At 34.0% G+C, this 20,370-nt stretch overlaps 3 protein-coding genes across 3 annotated transcripts in view; 1 reads left to right on the top strand and 2 right to left on the bottom strand.

Annotated features, from left to right (window-relative positions):
* LOC120350070 overlaps positions 1–11,170 on the top strand; it is a 38,219-nt gene extending 27,049 nt beyond the window's left edge. Inside the window, exons 14-17 of the mRNA XM_039422186.1 lie at positions 1,357–1,536; positions 3,885–4,020; positions 6,336–6,578; positions 10,958–11,170. Of these exons, the coding sequence (XP_039278120.1) occupies positions 1,357–1,536; positions 3,885–4,020; positions 6,336–6,578; positions 10,958–11,094 (696 nt within the window). The 3' untranslated portion in view covers positions 11,095–11,170. The remainder of the gene's footprint in view (positions 1–1,356; positions 1,537–3,884; positions 4,021–6,335; positions 6,579–10,957) is intronic.
* Positions 11,171–12,154: 984 nt separating this feature from the next.
* On the bottom strand, positions 12,155–17,320 carry LOC111046668 (RNA polymerase II transcriptional coactivator). The gene is made up of 3 exons (XM_022332264.2): positions 17,046–17,320; positions 15,493–15,712; positions 12,155–13,299 (listed from the first exon to the last, which is right to left on the bottom strand). Exons 1-3 carry the CDS (start codon positions 17,109–17,111, stop codon positions 13,220–13,222), a joined length of 366 nt encoding a protein of 121 aa, XP_022187956.2. The 5' UTR covers positions 17,112–17,320; the 3' UTR covers positions 12,155–13,219.
* LOC120348807 (pyruvate dehydrogenase E1 component subunit alpha type I, mitochondrial-like) overlaps positions 17,138–20,370 on the bottom strand; it is a 6,177-nt gene continuing 2,944 nt past the window's right edge. The window contains exons 2-4 of the mRNA XM_039420294.1: positions 20,037–20,285; positions 19,192–19,437; positions 17,138–18,639 (exon numbers count right to left, since the gene is read on the bottom strand). Coding sequence (XP_039276228.1) covers positions 18,463–18,639; positions 19,192–19,437; positions 20,037–20,285 — 672 coding nt within the window. The 3' untranslated portion in view covers positions 17,138–18,462. The remainder of the gene's footprint in view (positions 18,640–19,191; positions 19,438–20,036; positions 20,286–20,370) is intronic.

Below are 20,370 nucleotides of genomic sequence, written 5' to 3'. Positions count from 1 at the left end.
TTTGTCAAGTCTTTTAATAGACTCTTGCGGAGCACATTTTACTTGCTAGTATATTATAATACCTAAAAATATAATGTACCTATTTGAAAATACATTAGTTATAATTTTCTCTTAGCTTGTCAACTCCTCCTGACGGCACTCTGCCATGCAGTGTTTGTCGACGTGATTATTGTAGATTAGCAGGAAACCCGTGATCCGCAAGGGCCTATTTTAAAACTTTACAAACCGAAAACTTTAAGAATTGAAAACAGGCCTATAACCATCCTCGGTTAATTAAGAATCCATATGCAAAATGTCAAGTTAATCAGTTGAGTAGTTCAGACGTGATGATGCGACAAGCATATTTTCTTATCCCCCGTAGGCCTACGTGTACCTACATAAGCCAGATCTTTCCTTTATCGTAGTATAGATTTCAAGTTAATAAGTCCAGTAGTTGAGACGTGATGATGCGTCAAACATAATTTTTCCTACAGTTACGTTGAAAAGTGGCCATTGCTACACTGATTACAGAACGCAAAGAATCACTTTTCCGCTCTAGTGCGGGAAAAATTTTTCTGCACTCCAGATTTGCAACATGGCAACGCAAAATACTTAGTAGGTTATATGGAGCAACAGTGCAGCAAAATCAAAATGAAGTTGGTAACAGTGACTGCTGTGGCTGCTATAGTGAGCAGAGGTGCAACCAAGCACAACGCGCTAATTATTATTCATTATATTATATTATAACCAAGGACAACGAGGACTTTAGGATTTTAGGATTAAGGTTTTTATCAATAATAAAATTACACAGAAAAACATTTGATGGATTTCAGGCAATTTTACCCATAATTACCCACTTTTCATATTCAATGGTAACTGTAGGAAAAACTTAATGTGAAATACGTGCGCAAAGTTCCTCTGCTACACTCAAGAAACCATTCCGCCCTCGCCTACGGCTCGGGCGTAAACGTTTCTTTCGGTGCAGCAAACTGACACTTTGCGCACTAGTTGCACAAATAACTATTCCCATCCCGTAGGTGTATAAGCTAGTTGTTTCCTTTATTAAGATGAAATAAAAACGATAAGAGTCATTCTTTGCTCAAATAAATTATGTGAAACTGACAATATATCGTTTTTGTTTCACTTCAATATGGAGAAATCCTACAACATCTCTGTTCATAGTGTAGATTTCTTTCCTGTATTATAGAGGTAGTCTAGATGGCTTGTATTGTAATGAAGTTACAACCGATAAATTCATTTATTCCGTATAGATGGCTTGTATAATTGTAATTAATTTACATCCAATAAATGTATTTATTTATTATTTCATTTTCTCTATTTTTTACAAATTTTATTGGATCTATTAATGATTGTCAGATGGAGAATGCGGAAACGATAACCCCAGATATAGCGGCGGCAATGGTGTACAGCGGCGAATTGGGTCTCTCAATGAAGGCAGCTCCCGAAAAAGTGTATGACTTTCTGTACCCAGAAGCCCCTGGCAATGAGACAATCACTATAGCCGACGTCATGACCAATCTTCCCAAAGGACTTCATGTGAGTATTGGTCAGAAAAATATTATTTCGCCACACTGCACAGAAAGCAGCTGTTTTCCAGTCCCTACGTAGATCTGAAAGACCTTGTTTGCAGACGACGTCAGAAAAGGGTTTCTTTTCCGGTCTAGCCCAGAAAGTTGTCTCTTTCCAGCCGCTCATGGAAGTAGTTAATAAGTCATCCGCTAGATCGGGCGAGTGTCCACTTTCATCATCAGTGCTGAAGTCGCCATAATTTCAGTTCCAGTTTCGAATCAAACTAATTCGCTTCGCAACCAGTTTTATTCAATTATTTATTGTTGATTAGTGCATTCCGAATTTTCAAAATGCTTGAAGATGACTGTGGTATTCCAAGTGAAATTTTAAAAGAATCTGAAATCCTGACTGCAAATCTTCTACCACTAAAATCAAGAGATAGGTACGATAGCTTAACGAGTATTCTTTATTTTGTATTCTTTATTTATTTTGTCAGCAATACCTGTAGTGTGGCGAAAAATATCGTTCGCACCACGGGCAAAAATGTTTTTCCAGCTCTCAATCTTTTCTAGTCCTCGGCCTACGGCCTCGGACTTGAAAACCGATTTCGAGCTGGAAAAATCTCATTTTCTGCTCTAGGTGCGAAATATACTAATTTTTGATTATTACATTTAAAAAAACTTGTTGTGTAGGCCTGAATTTTCATTTACCTTTTAAGATTTGAAAGAGAGTAAGTACTAGTAGCCTGATTATGATTTATAAATTATTAACCATTCAAAAAAATACATTTTTTTTCGGAGGAGCATCAGAGCATCACAATAATACATCTGAAAAATATATTTTCAAATTTTTGAATTGAAAAGGAAACTTGTGTAGGCTTGAATTTCTATTTACCTTAGGTAAGATTTGAAAAAGAGTAGCCTGATTATGATTCATGACGAATTAACCATTCAAACAATACATTTTCTGAGGAGCATCAGAGCATCACATACCTATTCGTAATTAATTTACAGATGGAAATCACTAAGATATTGCAATTATTCAAATGATAATAAATTTATAATCACTATTGAACCAAAATCCAAATTCAATTTTGTGCTTTACAAACGAATTTCCATCTAGCTGTTTACCCTGTTATCAATATTTGCAGTAGCAGAAATCTTCGGGGTGATTGATTTACAGCATTTAATTTGGATTTTCGTATAATAATAATTATGGATAGATTCATTTAATCAAACATATTTGGTTCAGTGTGGCTCTCAATATTATTCATTATTGGAAAATTAAGTTTTTGATGGGAAAATAATTACTGAACTTTATTATTGAGAAAGTAATTATATGATAAAACACAACTAAATTTTCCATAATATCAAATAATATTTAAAACTGAATACTGTAGGCCTACTAGCTACTGATGGAAACCAACTAAAAGAGCTACAGTACCATATACTATGGAAGAATATTAGTTTTTGAAGAAAAAATAACTACTGAGGAAATAATTATATGATAAAACAATACTAATTTTTTCATAGAATTAATAATTATATTTGAAACTGAATACTTTACTAGGTACCAATGAAAACAAAAGCTACCATACTATACAAAAATATTAGCTTTGGAGTGGGAGTTGAACACAGCACATTCCGATTGAGAATGTATTATTTTTTTATAGTTTTGACACTGTGTTACATTATTTGTAAATATTTGAAAGATTATTTTTGGGGATTTTTCTCATGGATTCCACTCCAGAGGAGGAGCTTCATCAGCCTCAGAGAATTCATTGTCTGATTAATATTATTTGTCATGTAGGCTATCTAATAGCATCAGAAATGTATGATTTCAAATTTATATTTTCTCTAATTTGTCATTAACCTTTCCACCTTTAAACATTTTTTTTATTCAAATTGTTATTGTCAGTGGCTATTCTATTAATTGTTCCACCTCCATTAACTTTTCCACCTTTAAACATTTTTTCATTCAAATTGTTATTGTCAATGGCTATTCTATTAATATTGAGATAGGGTATAGGTAGCCTATTCGATTTCTGTGAATAATATATTTGAGAGAGATAAATTTAATTTGGACTCATAAATAATGTTCTCATAAGTTTGTTATGATAATGTTGTCATAAGTTTGTCACCATAATGTTTACTCGTAAGAAAATCTCTTCTCAAAACTTTTAGACGATAAATAATATATGATTTTGATTCATAATTTGAAACTAGATATAATACCGTGAGTAGTCAGGATATAATAGGTGAGGCTTCAACCTATTTTATCTACAACATTTTGGGAATGGATTGTATTTTTATTCCAAGTTATCGATGTACTTTAGAGGAGATGAGTTTAATTGCAATTTATGTATGAAATTTCAGGATATTGTGGTACCAATAGTGCCTCCCATAACAATTGAGTCGCGGAACTATCCTGATATGGAAGATCCAGCTATGCTAGACTCGCCCAGAGTCATTCAGATTGGACCTGCTCTAAATCTCATTGATGAACCTGAAGGTTTGTATTCATTCAAGGAATAAATCTATCAAATACCGTATTATTATCAGTCTATATACATCAATCAATAAAGTAGAAATCACTAGTAGATTTGTAAATTCAGGTAGTAGTGCTATATCCGAATAATTATCAAAACTTCCAAGTGTGGTTGCATTGGATTTTTCAGTATTGGTTCCAATTGGATTTTCTATTTTAGTATAAACACCGATTTGGTCCGGTTGCACAAAAGCCTGTCAAATTTCAATCATGATCAAATTCCAAAAGAACCAATCAGAGAAGGTTTTTCTGTAAAGATGGCTTCTCTGATTGGTTCTCATGGCATTTCATCAAGATTAAAAGTTAACAGACTTTTGTGCAACCAGGTGTCTGAAGGTTTTTCTGTGAAGAAGGCTTCTCTGATTGGTTCTCATGGCATTTCATCAAGATTAAAAGTTAACAGACTTTTGTGCAACCGGGTGTCTGAAGGTTTTTCTGTGAAGAAGGCTTCTCTGATTGGTTCTCATGGCATTTCATCAAGATTAAAAATTAACAGACTTTTGTGCAACCAGGTGCTGAAGGTTTTTCTGTGAAGAAGGCTTCTCTGATTGGTTCTCATGGCATTTCATCAAGATTAAAAGTTAACAGACTTTTGTGCAACCAGGTGCTGAAGGTTTTTCTGTGAAGAAGGCTTCTCTGATTGGTTCTCATGGCATTTCATCAAGATTAAAAGTTAACAGACTTTTGTGCAACCAGGTGCTGAAGGTTTTTCTGTGAAGAAGGCTTCTCTGATTGGTTCTCATGGCATTTCATCAAGATTAAAAGTTACAGACTTTTGTGCAACCAGGTGCTGAAGGTTTTTCTGTGAAGAAGGCTTCTCTGATTGGTTCTCATGGCATTTCATCAAGATTAAAAATTAACAGACTTTTGTGCAACCAGGTGCTGAAGGTTTTTCTGTGAAGAAGGCTTCTCTGATTGGTTCTCATGGCATTTCATCAAGATTAAAAGTTAACAGACTTTTGTGCAACCAGGTGCTGAAGGTTTTTCTGTGAAGAAGGCTTCTCTGATTGGTTCTCATGGCATTTCATCAAGATTAAAAGTTAACAGACTTTTGTGCAACCAGGTGCTGAAGGTTTTTCTGTGAAGAAGGCTTCTCTGATTGGTTCTCATGGCATTTCATCAAGATTAAAAGTTAACAGACTTTTGTGCAACCAGGTGCTGAAGGTTTTTCTGTGAAGAAGGCTTCTCTGATTGGTTCTCATGGCATTTCATCAAGATTAAAAGTTAACAGACTTTTGTGCAACCGGGTGTCTGTATATGTGCGTGAATGCACATAGACTTACTTTTTTTTAGTGATTAAGATTGAGTGACTGTCACGTTAATAAATTATTATGTACAATAGTATAGAAGTTCAACCACAGCTGTTAAGCTACTAAAGTTCTTTTTTTCCGTCCTAATACTGTTCTATACTGTTCAATTGTATTATATTGTATTATATTTAACAGACTTTTGTGCAACCGGGTGTCTGTATATGTGCGTGAATGCACATAGACTTAATTTTTTTTTAGTGATTAAGATTGAGTGACTGTCACGTTAATAAATTATTATGTACAATAGTATAGAAGTTCAACCACAGCTGTTAAGCTACTAAAGTTCTTTTTTTCCGTCCTAATACTGTTCTATACTGTTCAATTGTATTATATGTATTATATTTAACAGACTTTTGTGCAACCGGGTGTCTGTATATGTGCGTGAATGCACATAGACTTAATTTTTTTTTAGTGATTAAGATTGAGTGACTGTCACGTTAATAAATTATTATGTACAATAGTATAGAAGTTCAACCACAGCTGTTAAGCTACTAAAGTTCTTTTTTTCCGTCCTAATACTGTTCTATACTGTTCAATTGTATTATATTGTATTATATTTAACAGACTTTTGTGCAACCGGGTGTCTGTATATGTGCGTGAATGCACATAGACTTAATTTTTTTTTAGTGATTAAGATTGAGTGACTGTCACGTTCATAAATTATTATGTACAATAGTATAGAAGTTGAACCACAGCTGTTAAGCTACTAAAGTTCTTTTTTTCCGTCTTAATACTGTTCTATACTGTTCAATTGTATTATATTGATATTGTGAAACGTCATGCCAGTGTTGTGATAATAAATTTCAATCTAATTTCAATCTCAATGCATTCTGCCCTCCTGTATATGTGAAACAACGGATCAATGAATATTTGTACTGATTATTTTGTTTGTCTACTCTAGCCTGCTGGAAAAATGGTTCAATAACAACTAAAATGTAACGATTAGTAACGATTTTTTGTTTTGTTTAGTGAAAGGCCTGCTAGACCCGATCGACATCAAGGAGCTGGTGACCGGTCACACGAGCGCCAACTACCTGGAGCTGATGTTCCCCGAGGTGGCTGACATGCAGCTGGAGGAGGAGGAGGAGTCCGAGGAGAAGGCACTCGAGAAGGCTCGCGAGGAGATGTTCAACATTGAGCTGGTTGGCTCCTTGCCACAGCACTTCTCGCAAGTTCAAATGCGCGGCACCATTCCGCCCAACTGGTTCCCAGGTGAGTCTCACTTCATCAAGATCTCATTTCATCCATCTACTATTTTTAAGGTTCCCAGGTGAGTCTCAGTTCATCCAGTGATTATTTTGATGGTTCACAGTTGAGTCTCGACCAGTTCATCGAGATCTCAGTTCATCCTATTTTGACGTTTTCTTGATAAATGGATATACTGAGAGTGGGCTATATAGTGAGGTCGACTTTATAATGGCAGTATTTCAGGCTGTGCAAAGGCTAAAAATAAACTTTCTACTGGTGATATTTTTCAAAGTTATTTGATTTGTCAAGCTATCAAAATGAAAAAGTTTTTTCAGAAAAACATTTTTTCCGATTATTACTTTCTGATATATGAGCACCTAGTTAAAATTTTTGGGACAGAACATTTCAAATTCAGTAAGAGATAAATCCATGAGATTTAGAGGATTGATATTGATGATTGTATAAAAGAAAAAATAGAAAATATCAATTTTTGAGAAAGTTATTCAATTTACCAAAAATGACAAAAAACTCAACTAAAAGTTATTTTTGGTCATTTTTAGTGAATTAAAAAACTTTCTCAAAAATTGATATTTTCAGAACATTTTTGTTTCATTCAATCAACAATAATACCACAAAGAATTTATCCTTTGAATGTCATCGATTTATCTCTTACCGTACCGTATTTAAAATGTTCTGTCCCAAAAATTTAAACTTTAGTCATATCTTAAAAAATTATTATCGGAAAGAAATGTTTTTCTGAGAAAACTTTTTCATTTTGATAGCTTCATGATATACAAATCTAAACACATTGAAAAATATGACCAGTAGAAAGTTTATTTTTAGCCTTTGCACAGCCTTAATTTAACATTGTGTTGCTATCCTTTTACAGCTCCGGGCTCCCCTACGTTGCCAGATCGTTTCCAACAATGTAGAAATATAATAGAAAATATAGTAGAAATTAATATATATAATAAATATAGTATTTACTAATAAATATATAATGAATATAGTAGAAAATATAATTATATAATATATAATTAAAGAAAATAATTTCTTGATGAATAAAATAATATAATTGAATAAAAATTGATAATTTTCAACAATAATAAAGAGCTAATATTACATCAGTTATACCGGTACCGTATCAGCTATCCTCTATATAGAAGGTGATGGCAAGTCAGAGAAACGACAACGTTGTTCTCCTGTCTTTCTCCACTGCCATTATAACATAGACCCCGCTATGAGTGAGTTATCACATTGAAAGTGAATGTATTTACAAGTGCACGTCGAATCATGCATGAGCCGAAAAACAAGAAGTGTCATTGAAACCATTGAAACAGGTTGTGACTTACATGTATGTAGCTGCTCACACTGAACGTAACTATCAAGTGCAAGCGTTCAGTATGAGTGTTGCTTATTGCTCTTCCCGGATTTTGTTTGTCTACTCTAGCCTGCTGGAAAAATGGTTCAATAACAACTAAAATGTAACGATTAGTAACGATTTTTTGTTTTGTTTAGTGAAAGGCCTGCTAGACCCGATCGACATCAAGGAGCTGGTGACCGGTCACACGAGCGCCAACTACCTGGAGCTGATGTTCCCCGAGGTGGCTGACATGCAGCTGGAGGAGGAGGAGGAGTCCGAGGAGAAGGCACTCGAGAAGGCTCGCGAGGAGATGTTCAACATTGAGCTGGTTGGCTCCTTGCCACAGCACTTCTCGCAAGTTCAAATGCGCGGCACCATTCCGCCCAACTGGTTCCCAGGTGAGTCTCACTTCATCAAGATCTCATTTCATCCATCTACTATTTTTAAGGTTCCCAGGTGAGTCTCAGTTCATCCAGTGATTATTTTGATGGTTCACAGTTGAGTCTCGACCAGTTCATCGAGATCTCAGTTCATCCTATTTTGACGTTTTCTTGATAAATGGATATACTGAGAGTGGGCTATATAGTGAGGTCGACTTTATAATGGCAGTATTTCAGGCTGTGCAAAGGCTAAAAATAAACTTTCTACTGGTGATATTTTTCAAAGTTATTTGATTTGTCAAGCTATCAAAATGAAAAAGTTTTTTCAGAAAAACATTTTTTCCGATTATTACTTTCTGATATACGAGCACCTAGTTAAAATTTTTGGGACAGAACATTTCAAATTCAGTAAGAGATAAATCCATGAGATTTAGAGGATTGATATTGATGATTGTATAAAAGAAAAAATAGAAAATATCAATTTTTGAGAAAGTTATTCAATTTACCAAAAATGACAAAAAAAAAACTCAACTAAAAGTTATTTTTGGTCATTTTTAGTGAATTAAAAAACTTTCTCAAAAATTGATATTTTCAGAACATTTTTGTTTCATTCAATCAACAATAATACCACAAAGAATTTATCCTTTGAATGTCATCGATTTATCTCTTACCGTACCGTATTTAAAATGTTCTGTCCCAAAAATTTAAACTTTAGTCATATCTTAAAAAATTATTATCGGAAAGAAATGTTTTTCTGAGAAAACTTTTTCATTTTGATAGCTTCATGATATACAAATCTAAACACATTGAAAAATATGACCAGTAGAAAGTTTATTTTTAGCCTTTGCACAGCCTTAATTTAACATTGTGTTGCTATCCTTTTACAGCTCCGGGCTCCCCTACGTTGCCAGATCGTTTCCAACAATGTAGAAATATAATAGAAAATATAGTAGAAATTAATATATATAATAAATATAGTATTTACTAATAAATATATATAATGAATATAGTAGAAAATATAATTATATAATATATAATTAAAGAAAATAATTTCTTGATGAATAAAATAATATAATTGAATAAAAATTGATAATTTTCAACAATAATAAAGAGCTAATATTACATCAGTTATACCGGTACCGTATCAGCTATCCTCTATATAGAAGGTGATGGCAAGTCAGAGAAACGACAACGTTGTTCTCCTGTCTTTCTCCACTGCCATTATAACATAGACCCCGCTATGAGTGAGTTATCACATTGAAAGTGAATGTATTTACAAGTGCACGTCGAATCATGCATGAGCCGAAAAACAAGAAGTGTCATTGAAACCATTGAAACAGGTTGTGACTTACATGTATGTAGCTGCTCACACTGAACGTAACTATCAAGTGCAAGCGTTCAGTATGAGTGTTGCTTATTGCTCTTCCCGGATTTTGTTTCTCATCTGCACGCTTGGTCATGCATAGCCAAGCTTGCACTTGCACATATACACGCATTCAATGATATCACACCCTTAATTTAAAAATGGAAAAGAATCGATCACACTCTATAAGGCGTTCCAGACGATTCGGCAGGGCAGAAGGCTCTCGGATTGGCCTATGGGCGTTCGGAAATCACCTGAGAGCTTCCTGCCCCGCCTACTCGTCTGAAAATGCGCGTGAAAAACGCCCAATATGGTCTCTCCGTATAGTTGAATGGAAAGCATTGACGATGTTATTTTTATTAAATTATTATATTAATAAACATACTAGCTTACTCGGCGAACTTCGTACCACCAAAAAGTCAATGTAGGCTATCTCATGTCACACTTGACTTTGGTGAATCATTAAATTTATCTAACAATCAATATTTTCATTTACATCTCAATACGGAATCCTATGTGCTTAACACTACCATACCAGTACACAATTTTATCACAGAGTGGCGTGTTTATTACAGCTGGTAAGTTTAGATGCTAAATCATATTATCACAACATGATCTTGAATCATGATCATCTTCCCGTTCTACGTTAGCCGCTTGGCCGGCAAGTACGAAAACATATATCTGTAAAATGGATTAATAAATTACTATTATTGGACCCCCTATTAAAATATTTCTGGACAGAAACCATCCCCAATATTCACACAACAAATTACCAAAGTTTCATGCCGTTCTGTTAAGTAGTTTTCGAGTCTATAGGGAACAAACGAACTCAAAAACAGACATTCATTTTTATACATATAGAGACTGAGACTTTCTCTGACTTTTTTCTCTCCTTTCTGATTTGAATAGTATTGATTAATAATGTGAATATCTTCGAAACGGTTTGAGATATCGATATGCGGTTCTTGCCATTATTTTTTTCTTGAAATTCCGTATCGAAATCATGTATTGCATGTACACCTTCCTATTAAAATTTCTGGACAGAAACCATCCCCAACATTCACACAACATACTCCCAAACTTTCATGCCGTTCTGTCAAGTAGATTTGAGTCTATAGGGAACAAACAAACAGAAACATTCATTTTTATATATAGCCTATAGATAAAAATTATTAAATGTATATATTTTTTCAATTTGACTCAGCCCAAAACAATTTTCACCCAAATTTTGATAGCACAGTCAAAAAAGTATTATTTTGGAAATATTTATATGGATGTTTTTCAATTTCTGTCGTAGGTTACTGGACCGCCAGCCCCTCCAGGGAAGGTGTTTTCAAGAGTTCGAGACCGTCCGAGGTGATGGAATACATCTGGGAAGAAATGCAACCTGAGAGAGTCAGACCTGCTGGAGCCGCTTACATTATTGGAAATTAAAATTATTTATTTTTTGTTTAGTAGCCTAATTTATTGTCCTGTCCAAAATAATAAAATGTGCTTGTCTTAGTTCAAATTGTTTTGTACCTTTGTACGGATGCTTTTATACTAGCAGGTAACGCGTGTTCCGCAAGTGTCTGATTGAAAATTTGACCTACTAAAATCTTGAAGAATTAAAAGTAGGCCTTTAGCCATCCTCGGTAAATTAAGAATCTATTTATGCAAGATTTTAAGTTAATCAGTTGAGTAGTTGAGACGTGATGATGAGTTATTCGTGAATCTCCTATCCCATACGTGTATACGCCAATTCTTTCGTTCGTTATATTATAGAAAATATAGATTACACAATGTATATTACACATTAGCCCAGTTGCACAGAAGCCTGTTAATTTTTAAATATGATTAAATGCCACGAGAGAACCTATCAAAAATGTCTTCTCTGATTGGTTCTTGTGATATTTAATCATGGTTAAAATATAACAGCCTTTTGTGCAACCGAGCGATTGCTTTTGAAAGAATAAGAAATAGTATACTATAGCGTACAGCGAAGATAGTATAAGAGGATAATCCACGGTATAGGGCGTTTATGATCTAAATTTCACTGTTAATTCAAGCCGATAGTCCTAGTATTTATTTTTGGTGAAGCTATGTGATGCTGGTAGTCTCTCACACTGTGCCGTTCTTTCACTCTTACCCCAACAACACAGTATTAATAGACAGTAGCCGACAGTAATCGGCTTAAGTTAACAAAAATCGGCTTAAAATTTGGAACATAATCGACCTATACCATGGGATATCTTCTTATACTATATTATATTTTCTTTATGGTTGAACTCACTTGATATATAGCTGGCGATTGAAGAGGGTTTCAACAAGCCAAAAAACACCCAGAACGTCCTCTGATTGGCTCAGAATCAGCTGTTTGTGAGAATTAGCCAATCAGAGATCATTTTAGTTTTTGTATTGGCTTGTTAGAACGTTCATACGTGGCCAGCCTAATGTTGTTAACATTATTTGGTTCAAACTTACACTGGGAAAACGACCATTACATAAAACAAAATCTATGAGACAAACTGACCGATTCTTAACTTTATTCAACACTAGCAAGATAGTAAGATACAAAACAAAATAATTTATAAAAAGTACACATCTAATGCAAGGAACAAAATTCAACAAATAAACGTCATAAGTATCGCTATGGATTTAAATGACAATTATTTTTGTTAATAGAGTTAATCAACACATTGTTCTTTTTAATCTGGTAGATATACATATGTATGTACTGACATATTGATACTGTCGCTGTAATGATATACTTGATTGATTGAAATTATACTGTTGTATAATATTTTTCAATTTTTTCCTTTTATCAAACCTCTTGTGATACTGATAAGCCTACTGTACTTACAATAATGCGAAATTATATTACGTAATAATGTAATGTTGACAAACTGAACGATTCTACCCTTAATTCTACACTTTTTCAATTATACTAGATATATATTTAATATATGATCACAAATAATAATCCTACACATCAATGTGCAGGGAAAAATTGATTCAAGGAAATTGATCAATAGCCTACCCATTATTTAATTAAATGCATAATAATAGATTTTTGATCAAGTTCTTCAACATTTAGTAGTAGAAGACCATTTTGTTTGTTGATTAATTCAACAATATGAGATTTTTGGGGACTAACTCTCAATATTTTAAAATGTTCTTTAGAGACAACCTGATGAAATGTAACTTGATATATAAACAAACTGAAAAATTCTCTAGTTGGCACTGTACAAATATTTATAATTTTAATACCCAGTGCGTATCAATTTGAAGGGAAAAATATTGATTGATGGACATTTTTACTATTAGAAAATATTTTGAAAATGTGATAGAGGAAAATTAAACACGCTTAATTGGCTGTAAGATACATAGTATAAATATGTAGTCTATTACATCTCATTAACAATACAGTAATGTGAAAAGAGAAACTTCTAGGTTTTGTAATAATCATAATTATTTCAGTCACTCTGAGTTGTTACAATACTTGGATGGACAAAATACTTAGCAGATAATAGTGTTTCTAGAAGAGTCCAATGGATATGACATATTAGAAGATTTTCAATTACAATGAACTTACAACATCATCCACTTCTCCAGCTATTTCATTCAATTTTCTCCACTGTGAAACTGTTAGAGCGATTCCTGTAACACACAAAAACAGTTTTTATTTTCTGTGAGACAATAATTCAAGACTAAATCTTAGAATTTCCTGTTAGAATGAAAGCTAAACAGAATCTGGGAGAAAAGTGGGAGAGAGAGATGTATAATTTTGTTGATAATTATCAGGGTTTCTACTAAATTTTTTAGGCTCAGAAAGTTCCCGTATATTCAAAGTTTTTTCATAACTTAGGTAGGCCTACTACATAAATGATACATTTTATTAAAGAGAAAAATGATGAAATTTGCGGCTGGAAAATAAAAAAAATTCAAATTTCTACAAGCATACCTTATACAGCTCCATCACAATAACGGCCGAGACACACGAGGCGTTTTTCAGACGAGTCGTCACGGCACGACAGGTCAGGAAGCTCCGATTGGATGATTGGGTTGACGTATCGAGAATGAGGCAATCGGAGAGCTTCCTGGCCTGTCTTGCCAACTCGTCTGTGAAGCGCCTCGTGTGTCTCGGCCCTAATTCTGTTATTATTCTCTGGCATGTTACTCATAAATACATTATTGCTCAATAATAAGAAGTTATCCAATGGTATTATAGTTAGCTAATGCTCCAAATTTCAAGCCGATATTTTGTTAACTGAAGCCGATTACTGTCGACTACTGCCTATTATTACTGTTTTATCTGGGTGAGAGTATAAGAACGGCAGAGTATGAGAGACTACCAGCGTCACACAGTTTCACAAAAAAGAACTACTAGGACTATCAGCTTTGTTAACAGTGGAATTTGGAAAATAAACGCCCTATAGAATGAGATATATTTTTATGCTATCTTTTCTCTATGATGAAACTGAGCATTAATGACTCACTCTTCACTACACACAGTACAGTCACGGTCTCACAAGTTGATCCCTGGACCGATTTACAGCTACAACAGCATCAATACGCTACTAAGCAAACCAATAACATAAAGAAAATATAGCATAAGAAGAAGATATTAAAACTGGGTGGACTATCAGCTTGAGTTAACAGTGAAATTTGGAACATGAACGCCCTAAGCCATGGGATATCTTCTTAAATTATATTTTCTCTATGCTATTCTTTAGTTTTACCATAGAAAAACAATAGCATAAGTAAATATCCCATGGTATACTGTATTTATTACATGTTTATTTCGCAACTTTTACTATTATCTCAAGTTGATAGTCCACGTAGTTCTTTCCCGTGAAGCTGTGTGACGCTGGTAGCATCTCATATTGTGCCGTTCATACACTCTCACCCTACCAAAACAGTTAATAATTAAATAGTTAAATAAAATAAATATAATTTTATCGCTATCAAACATAGATGTTATGAGCAACGTCAAATTTACGTAAAATTCGACAGTAATCGGCTTTAACTTTCTTGTTAATCGAGTTAACAGAAAGGGGGGCCTTCCACTAGAACCGTTTTCGTCCGAACTAGCATCGGCCGAAAACTACCAAACGATCCCCCAACAAAGAAAGGAATATATGCTTGTCCATTGCAACAGGTTCAAACGGCCGTGCTCTGCCGTCTCCGGCCGATAAATTTTTTGATCCGAATTGAATGGGATTTTCCGGCTCTATCCGGACGAACTAACTAGTCGAGCTGAGACAACAAAGAGTTCCTAACCTAAAATTGTTTCACAGTCTTGTTTGTTTTTGTTTTTTAAAGATGTTCTGTTTTATAAAGTTGTAACTGTGAACAATGAATAGTTGATAAGTTTGGTTCAAGAGCATGTTCCATTGTGGGATATGCGTGACAATCATCGTCATGATGTTCATAGGAATCTGTGAACAAAGATTGCTGAACAAATATGATCTGAATGTAAAATTATTGTAATAAATAACTAATTTAGTGGATATTTGTTTAAAATTCAATGTTCAAATCTCTATATAGTCATTGTTTATGAACCATTTTGGTAGCTATGATAGTGGTTAATTCAATAATTGGCAAACAGCCAACTTATGAACTAGACTGACTTGAACGGTTCCAATGGACAACCATATTAGGCCGAATAAACTGTCGGCAGATTCGTCCGATCCAACGGCCGAACGGATCGGTTGAATACGGTTCCAGTGGACGGTTGTCCTAAAAGTTCGAAATTAACACCCTATACCATGGGATATCTACTTACCCTATTGTTTCTCTATGATTTTACTTTATTCTATGCACCTTAAATAATTAGACCAGTTTTCTCACCTTTCTTTCCAGGTAGGAGTTTGCCGTTCTTCTCATAGTACTCGCGAATGTCGACGTAGATTTTCCCTTTGAATTCGCGTACTTTGACCGCCTTTGTCCCCTCCAGCTCCCATTCATATTCACCTTCTGCGTTCTTCTTCATGGAGGAGCCAGAGCCTCCTTTATCTCCTCCCTCCGACTTAGCTGGCTTCGACTTTTTCGACGGAGGTTGGGGTTTTCTCTGAAAACCAACAACAATATTCAGTAACTTAGACACTAGCAAGTACAACTTGACAAACTGGACCTACTGAGATCTTGAAGAATTGAAAATAGACCTATTACCATCCTCGGTAAATTAAGAACCTATATGCAAAATGACATGTTAATCATTCCAGTATTTCATTCCAATCATTTCAGACGAAATGATGCGTCATTGATGAAATACATATCCCGTAGGCCTACGTGTATGAGCCTTTCATTCCTTTATTATAGATTGAATTAACAGTAATATATTGAAATTACAGTGAAGTAGGCCTGCATAGTCTATTAAAAGGGTGATTCCAGTACTAAAGTGAGGTCCACGTTATAATGGCAGTGTTTGATTAGCAAAGGTATTGCTATCCTTGTCTATAATTCAACAAATCTATTCAACAGATAGAGCTATCTCTTTCTCTCTTTGCTCTGTTGCCAGATCGGCTTTGAACAATGTAGAATTAATTAATTAACAACATATTTGATCTTAATTATAAAAATTCATTATCAAGTTATCGAAGAATATAGTTTCTTTCTTAATAAAATATAATTAAGCTATTTTAAATGAGAATGAACAGTTGATATCACATCAATAAAACTGTATCAGCTAACGTCTATAGAAGGCATTGACAAGACAGGTTCGGCAACGTTGTTCTCCTAACTTTTTCCACTGCCATTATAACGTGGAATTCACTATAGAATTACCAAATTACCTAGGAAGATGAAACCAACTGAAATGTAAATTGAAATGATGAGATCTTCCCCTCTTTAAAATATTTCAGGGTGTTATCTGTCGATTCATCAGATTTAGTTTTCATAATACAATATGTCTATATTATTATAAATAAATACTTGAAACCGGCTAAATATCTTGTTATATCAATTGAAAGAGTACGTTGATTTTGTCTTCAAAATCAACAGTAATTGAATAATTCAGAAGTACTTTAATTAAAATCGACAACAATTTGGCACTAATGCATGATTAAGGACCACCTCTGTCGATTGTATAGGTCTCAAACTTAAAGCTAGATTTCGCAAACTATATACTCAAGTGTTTTCTTTCTTACATAATTATAATTTGATAGGTTTTGACTATTATTATTAAACCCGAAGGCTTGTTATTTCTTGCAATTAAGTTAACTTTACAAGATTTCATTAGTCATTCTAACCTAAAAAACTGAGCAACGGTGGTCAAGTTCAAATAATGCAGAATAGAATAATTTAAGTGATATTTTACATCATTTGAACTTGACCACCGTTTGAAATAAATTTGAAAATATTGATAATCATGAGTACAGAAAAAATTTGACAAATTTACTTACATCATCAGGTCCTGAATCCGAATCAGATTCAGATGATGCTGACTGGGGCTTCTTGTTTTTCGGCATTTTAAAAATGAAAGACTAGTTTGAAATACGGTAACAAACTGTATATATTTATTATCTGGCAATGCTAGATTTCACTAGTTATTACAGTTTTATCTATAATAATTTGATACAAGTTACAAAATGATTTTTTAAAAATGCAGTTTGCTGCCGGAAGAACAACGAACACAACAACAAAGCAAGCCGCAATCAACAACTGCCTTTCAAATAACATCTATTTATTCAACGTTCATTTTGAAAGCACTGGTAATATTATTTATTTTCACACATTACCAGACGAAAAATAATTTTACTTGTTTAATGAATGTTTAAAATTACTTGGAAAATAATAAAAAATGAATATAATCAACTTTTCTTCTTCTGTAGACTATCGCAGAAAGTCTCTCTGAGAGCACTATGTCGGGATGAAAGCTTCTAGGAATCAGAAATTGCTCGAACAGATAGTAGGCATTATTGATTTTTTCGAAGAATGTGAAAAAGTGTCGATATTTTTGTGGACGCTGCAGTAAATCGATAGGTGCGTACAGATTTACGCGCCGCGAACATGAGTAATTCACTTTTAATCGACTGATGTCAATCTTTTTATATCTGTATCTTCGCGGTGCGTATATCTGTACGCACCTAATGATTGTTTTACCGGGAATTCTCTGGCGCCAATATCTGGACTTTTCAATTTTTGAAAAGTCGTGAAAGTTGACGGACCGTCAACCAAACCCAGTTTATAATTATGTAAAAAAATATGTGAATATAATATTTATTGATGTTTTTTTGCAAGAAGAAATGAATTCATTATTTACATCATTTCCAAATCATTCTTCTGATTCCTGAATCGTCATCATTATTATTATTAATAGGCTCATATTAGTAATTCTTCAAATTCATTCTTTTCACATTCTATTCTTTAGCCATTCTTATTCTCATTATTTTCAACTATGAGAATATAGAAAAGGTTGAGAATATGATAACATTAATCAAAAATATCATCAACATAATTTTTTATATGAATACTCATATATATTTGTCAAGTACCTATTCCATCAAAACACTTCAAGAGTAGCCTACATCAAGAAATTGCTTGTTCCACAGAAGTTATTTTGGCATATTCCTGAAAGATAACTTTAATAACCTTTTCATGTAGAGGTGCAGTACCAAACTGTAGCCTACTTCTCCAATACTATGTGGTAATACAAAATAGACTATCCATAATAAGGATACAATATTTTAAATAGATATTGAACAAGTTTTTGTCTATAGTTGATTGGAAAGTGATTAAAGGTTTTCAAGTCTTTTGTATCACAATCACTAAAATTGTTTCAGAATTGTAACTCTTGTACTGGAACAGACGAATTTGATTTCATAGTTTTATCACTGTCTTGTGCTTTAGGGGATTCCAGGGTAGAACATTTCTGATATCTTGTTCCAATGGTTCTGAATAAACATCACCAGCAAGCTCTTCAACTGGAATCTCGCTGTCAGCTCTTGCCTTTTTAGTTGCTTCATCAATTATCTTCTTGGTTTCATTCTCAAGATCCTGGAACAAAATAATCAATAATATTGAGACTCATTTATTTCAAAAGGACCAAATGAACATTCTATCACATGGAAGTACTATGTGATTACAATTAATTTCTCTTATCAATACAAACTATAATATAGCTATATTTCTCTCACTTTGCTCTGTTGCCAGATCGTATTTTAACATAATTAATGATCAATTAACAGAATATTTCATCTTTATAATGGAAATTAATTATGAAAAATATAATTTCTTGCTTAATAAAATATAATTGATTATTTTAAATGAGAATGAACATTCAATAATACATCAATAAATTTGTATCAGCTACCGTCTATAGAAGGCATTGACAAGACAGCGAAACGGCAACGTTGTTCTGCTATCTTTCTCCACTGCCATTATAACGTGGATCTCACTATAGAGACCTTTATAACTCTGCCCTTTATAAATGCAATTATTAAATTCAATACAATTAACCTGAAAGTATTTTCTAAGGAAAATGGCTTAGGGGAGTGACAATTTGTCGTGGTGTCAGTTTGTCAGTGCAGGATTGTCGAAGTGACCCACCTTGACCTCCTGCTCGGTGGCTAGTTTGGTGCTGATGACCTTCTCCTTGAACATGGTGATGGGATCGCGGGTTTGTCGCACCACCTGGACCTCATCCCTTGTCCTGTAGCTGGTGCCAGGGTCCGACATGCTGTGACCACTATAGCGATAGGTGAACATCTCCAGTACCAGCGGACCTTGACGCAGGCTGTAGTCGATTGCAAATCGCGTCGCTTCCCGTACTGCTAGCACGTCCATGCCGTCAACCTCAAGTCGATAAATCATTTTTTTCCAATTATTTAAGTAATATTATAATGTTATGTTAATGCACCGCTGTAGATTTTTCAATATACTTTGAAGTATATTTGAACTAAAGTTGTTAAATTGCTGAGTTACTCAAGTATTTTTGTTAAATTGTAATTTATAATTCTATTGATGTATCAATTCAATTTCCCATGTTATTAATTATTTTCAGTAGTATTCTATTATTTTTTATTGTTTGATAATCCACATATAGTGGAGACTTTATAAGAGAAATAAAGAGTGAAATCGTGCTCTCTCATAAACTGAAATTTCAATTTAGTATTTTATTTCTATAAGATTTTAATTTTTGAGTTAATAACTACATTGTGCATGTATCTCTATTTGGCTGTAACACTGTATTTGTATGGCTAGTCCATGAATAAATAATAAAATGCTGATTTTTTATTTATTTTTATCCAATTAAAGTTCATTTAATGCAATTTATCTTGTTGCTCTCATCTTTCAGAAGTTTTCCAAAAAAATTCTATAATAGTATACTACGCTACAAGGCCGGGAAGTAGATATATGTACCAATGTATAAATAAATAAATAAAGTTGCTAACCCAAATACCAGGAACATAGTCTCCCCTCGTGTAATAGTTTGTGCTGGCAGACGATCTCTCTGCACTGGTGCCCATACCGTATCCATTGTTCTCGCACACATAGATGCAGGGGATTTTCCACAGTTTGGCCATGTTGAACGCCTCGTAGACCTGGCCTTGGTTGGAGGCCCCGTCGCCATATAGCGAGAAGCAGACGCCCTCCTTCCCGAGGTACTTCGAGGCGAATGCTATGCCTGTACCCAGAGGGACCTGAGAGAAAAATCTGAGTTATTCAAAGGACAAAGTGAAACTTATGTTGAGTTAGTGAGTTAGGATTATTCAAACTTTAGGGAAT

The sequence above is a fragment of the Nilaparvata lugens genome, chromosome 2, assembly GCF_014356525.2.
Source record: "Nilaparvata lugens isolate BPH chromosome 2, ASM1435652v1, whole genome shotgun sequence".
NCBI lineage: Eukaryota > Metazoa > Arthropoda > Insecta > Hemiptera > Delphacidae > Nilaparvata > Nilaparvata lugens.
Note: the sequence above shows the minus strand (reverse complement) of the source record. Positions and strands in the feature narration are given on the sequence as shown.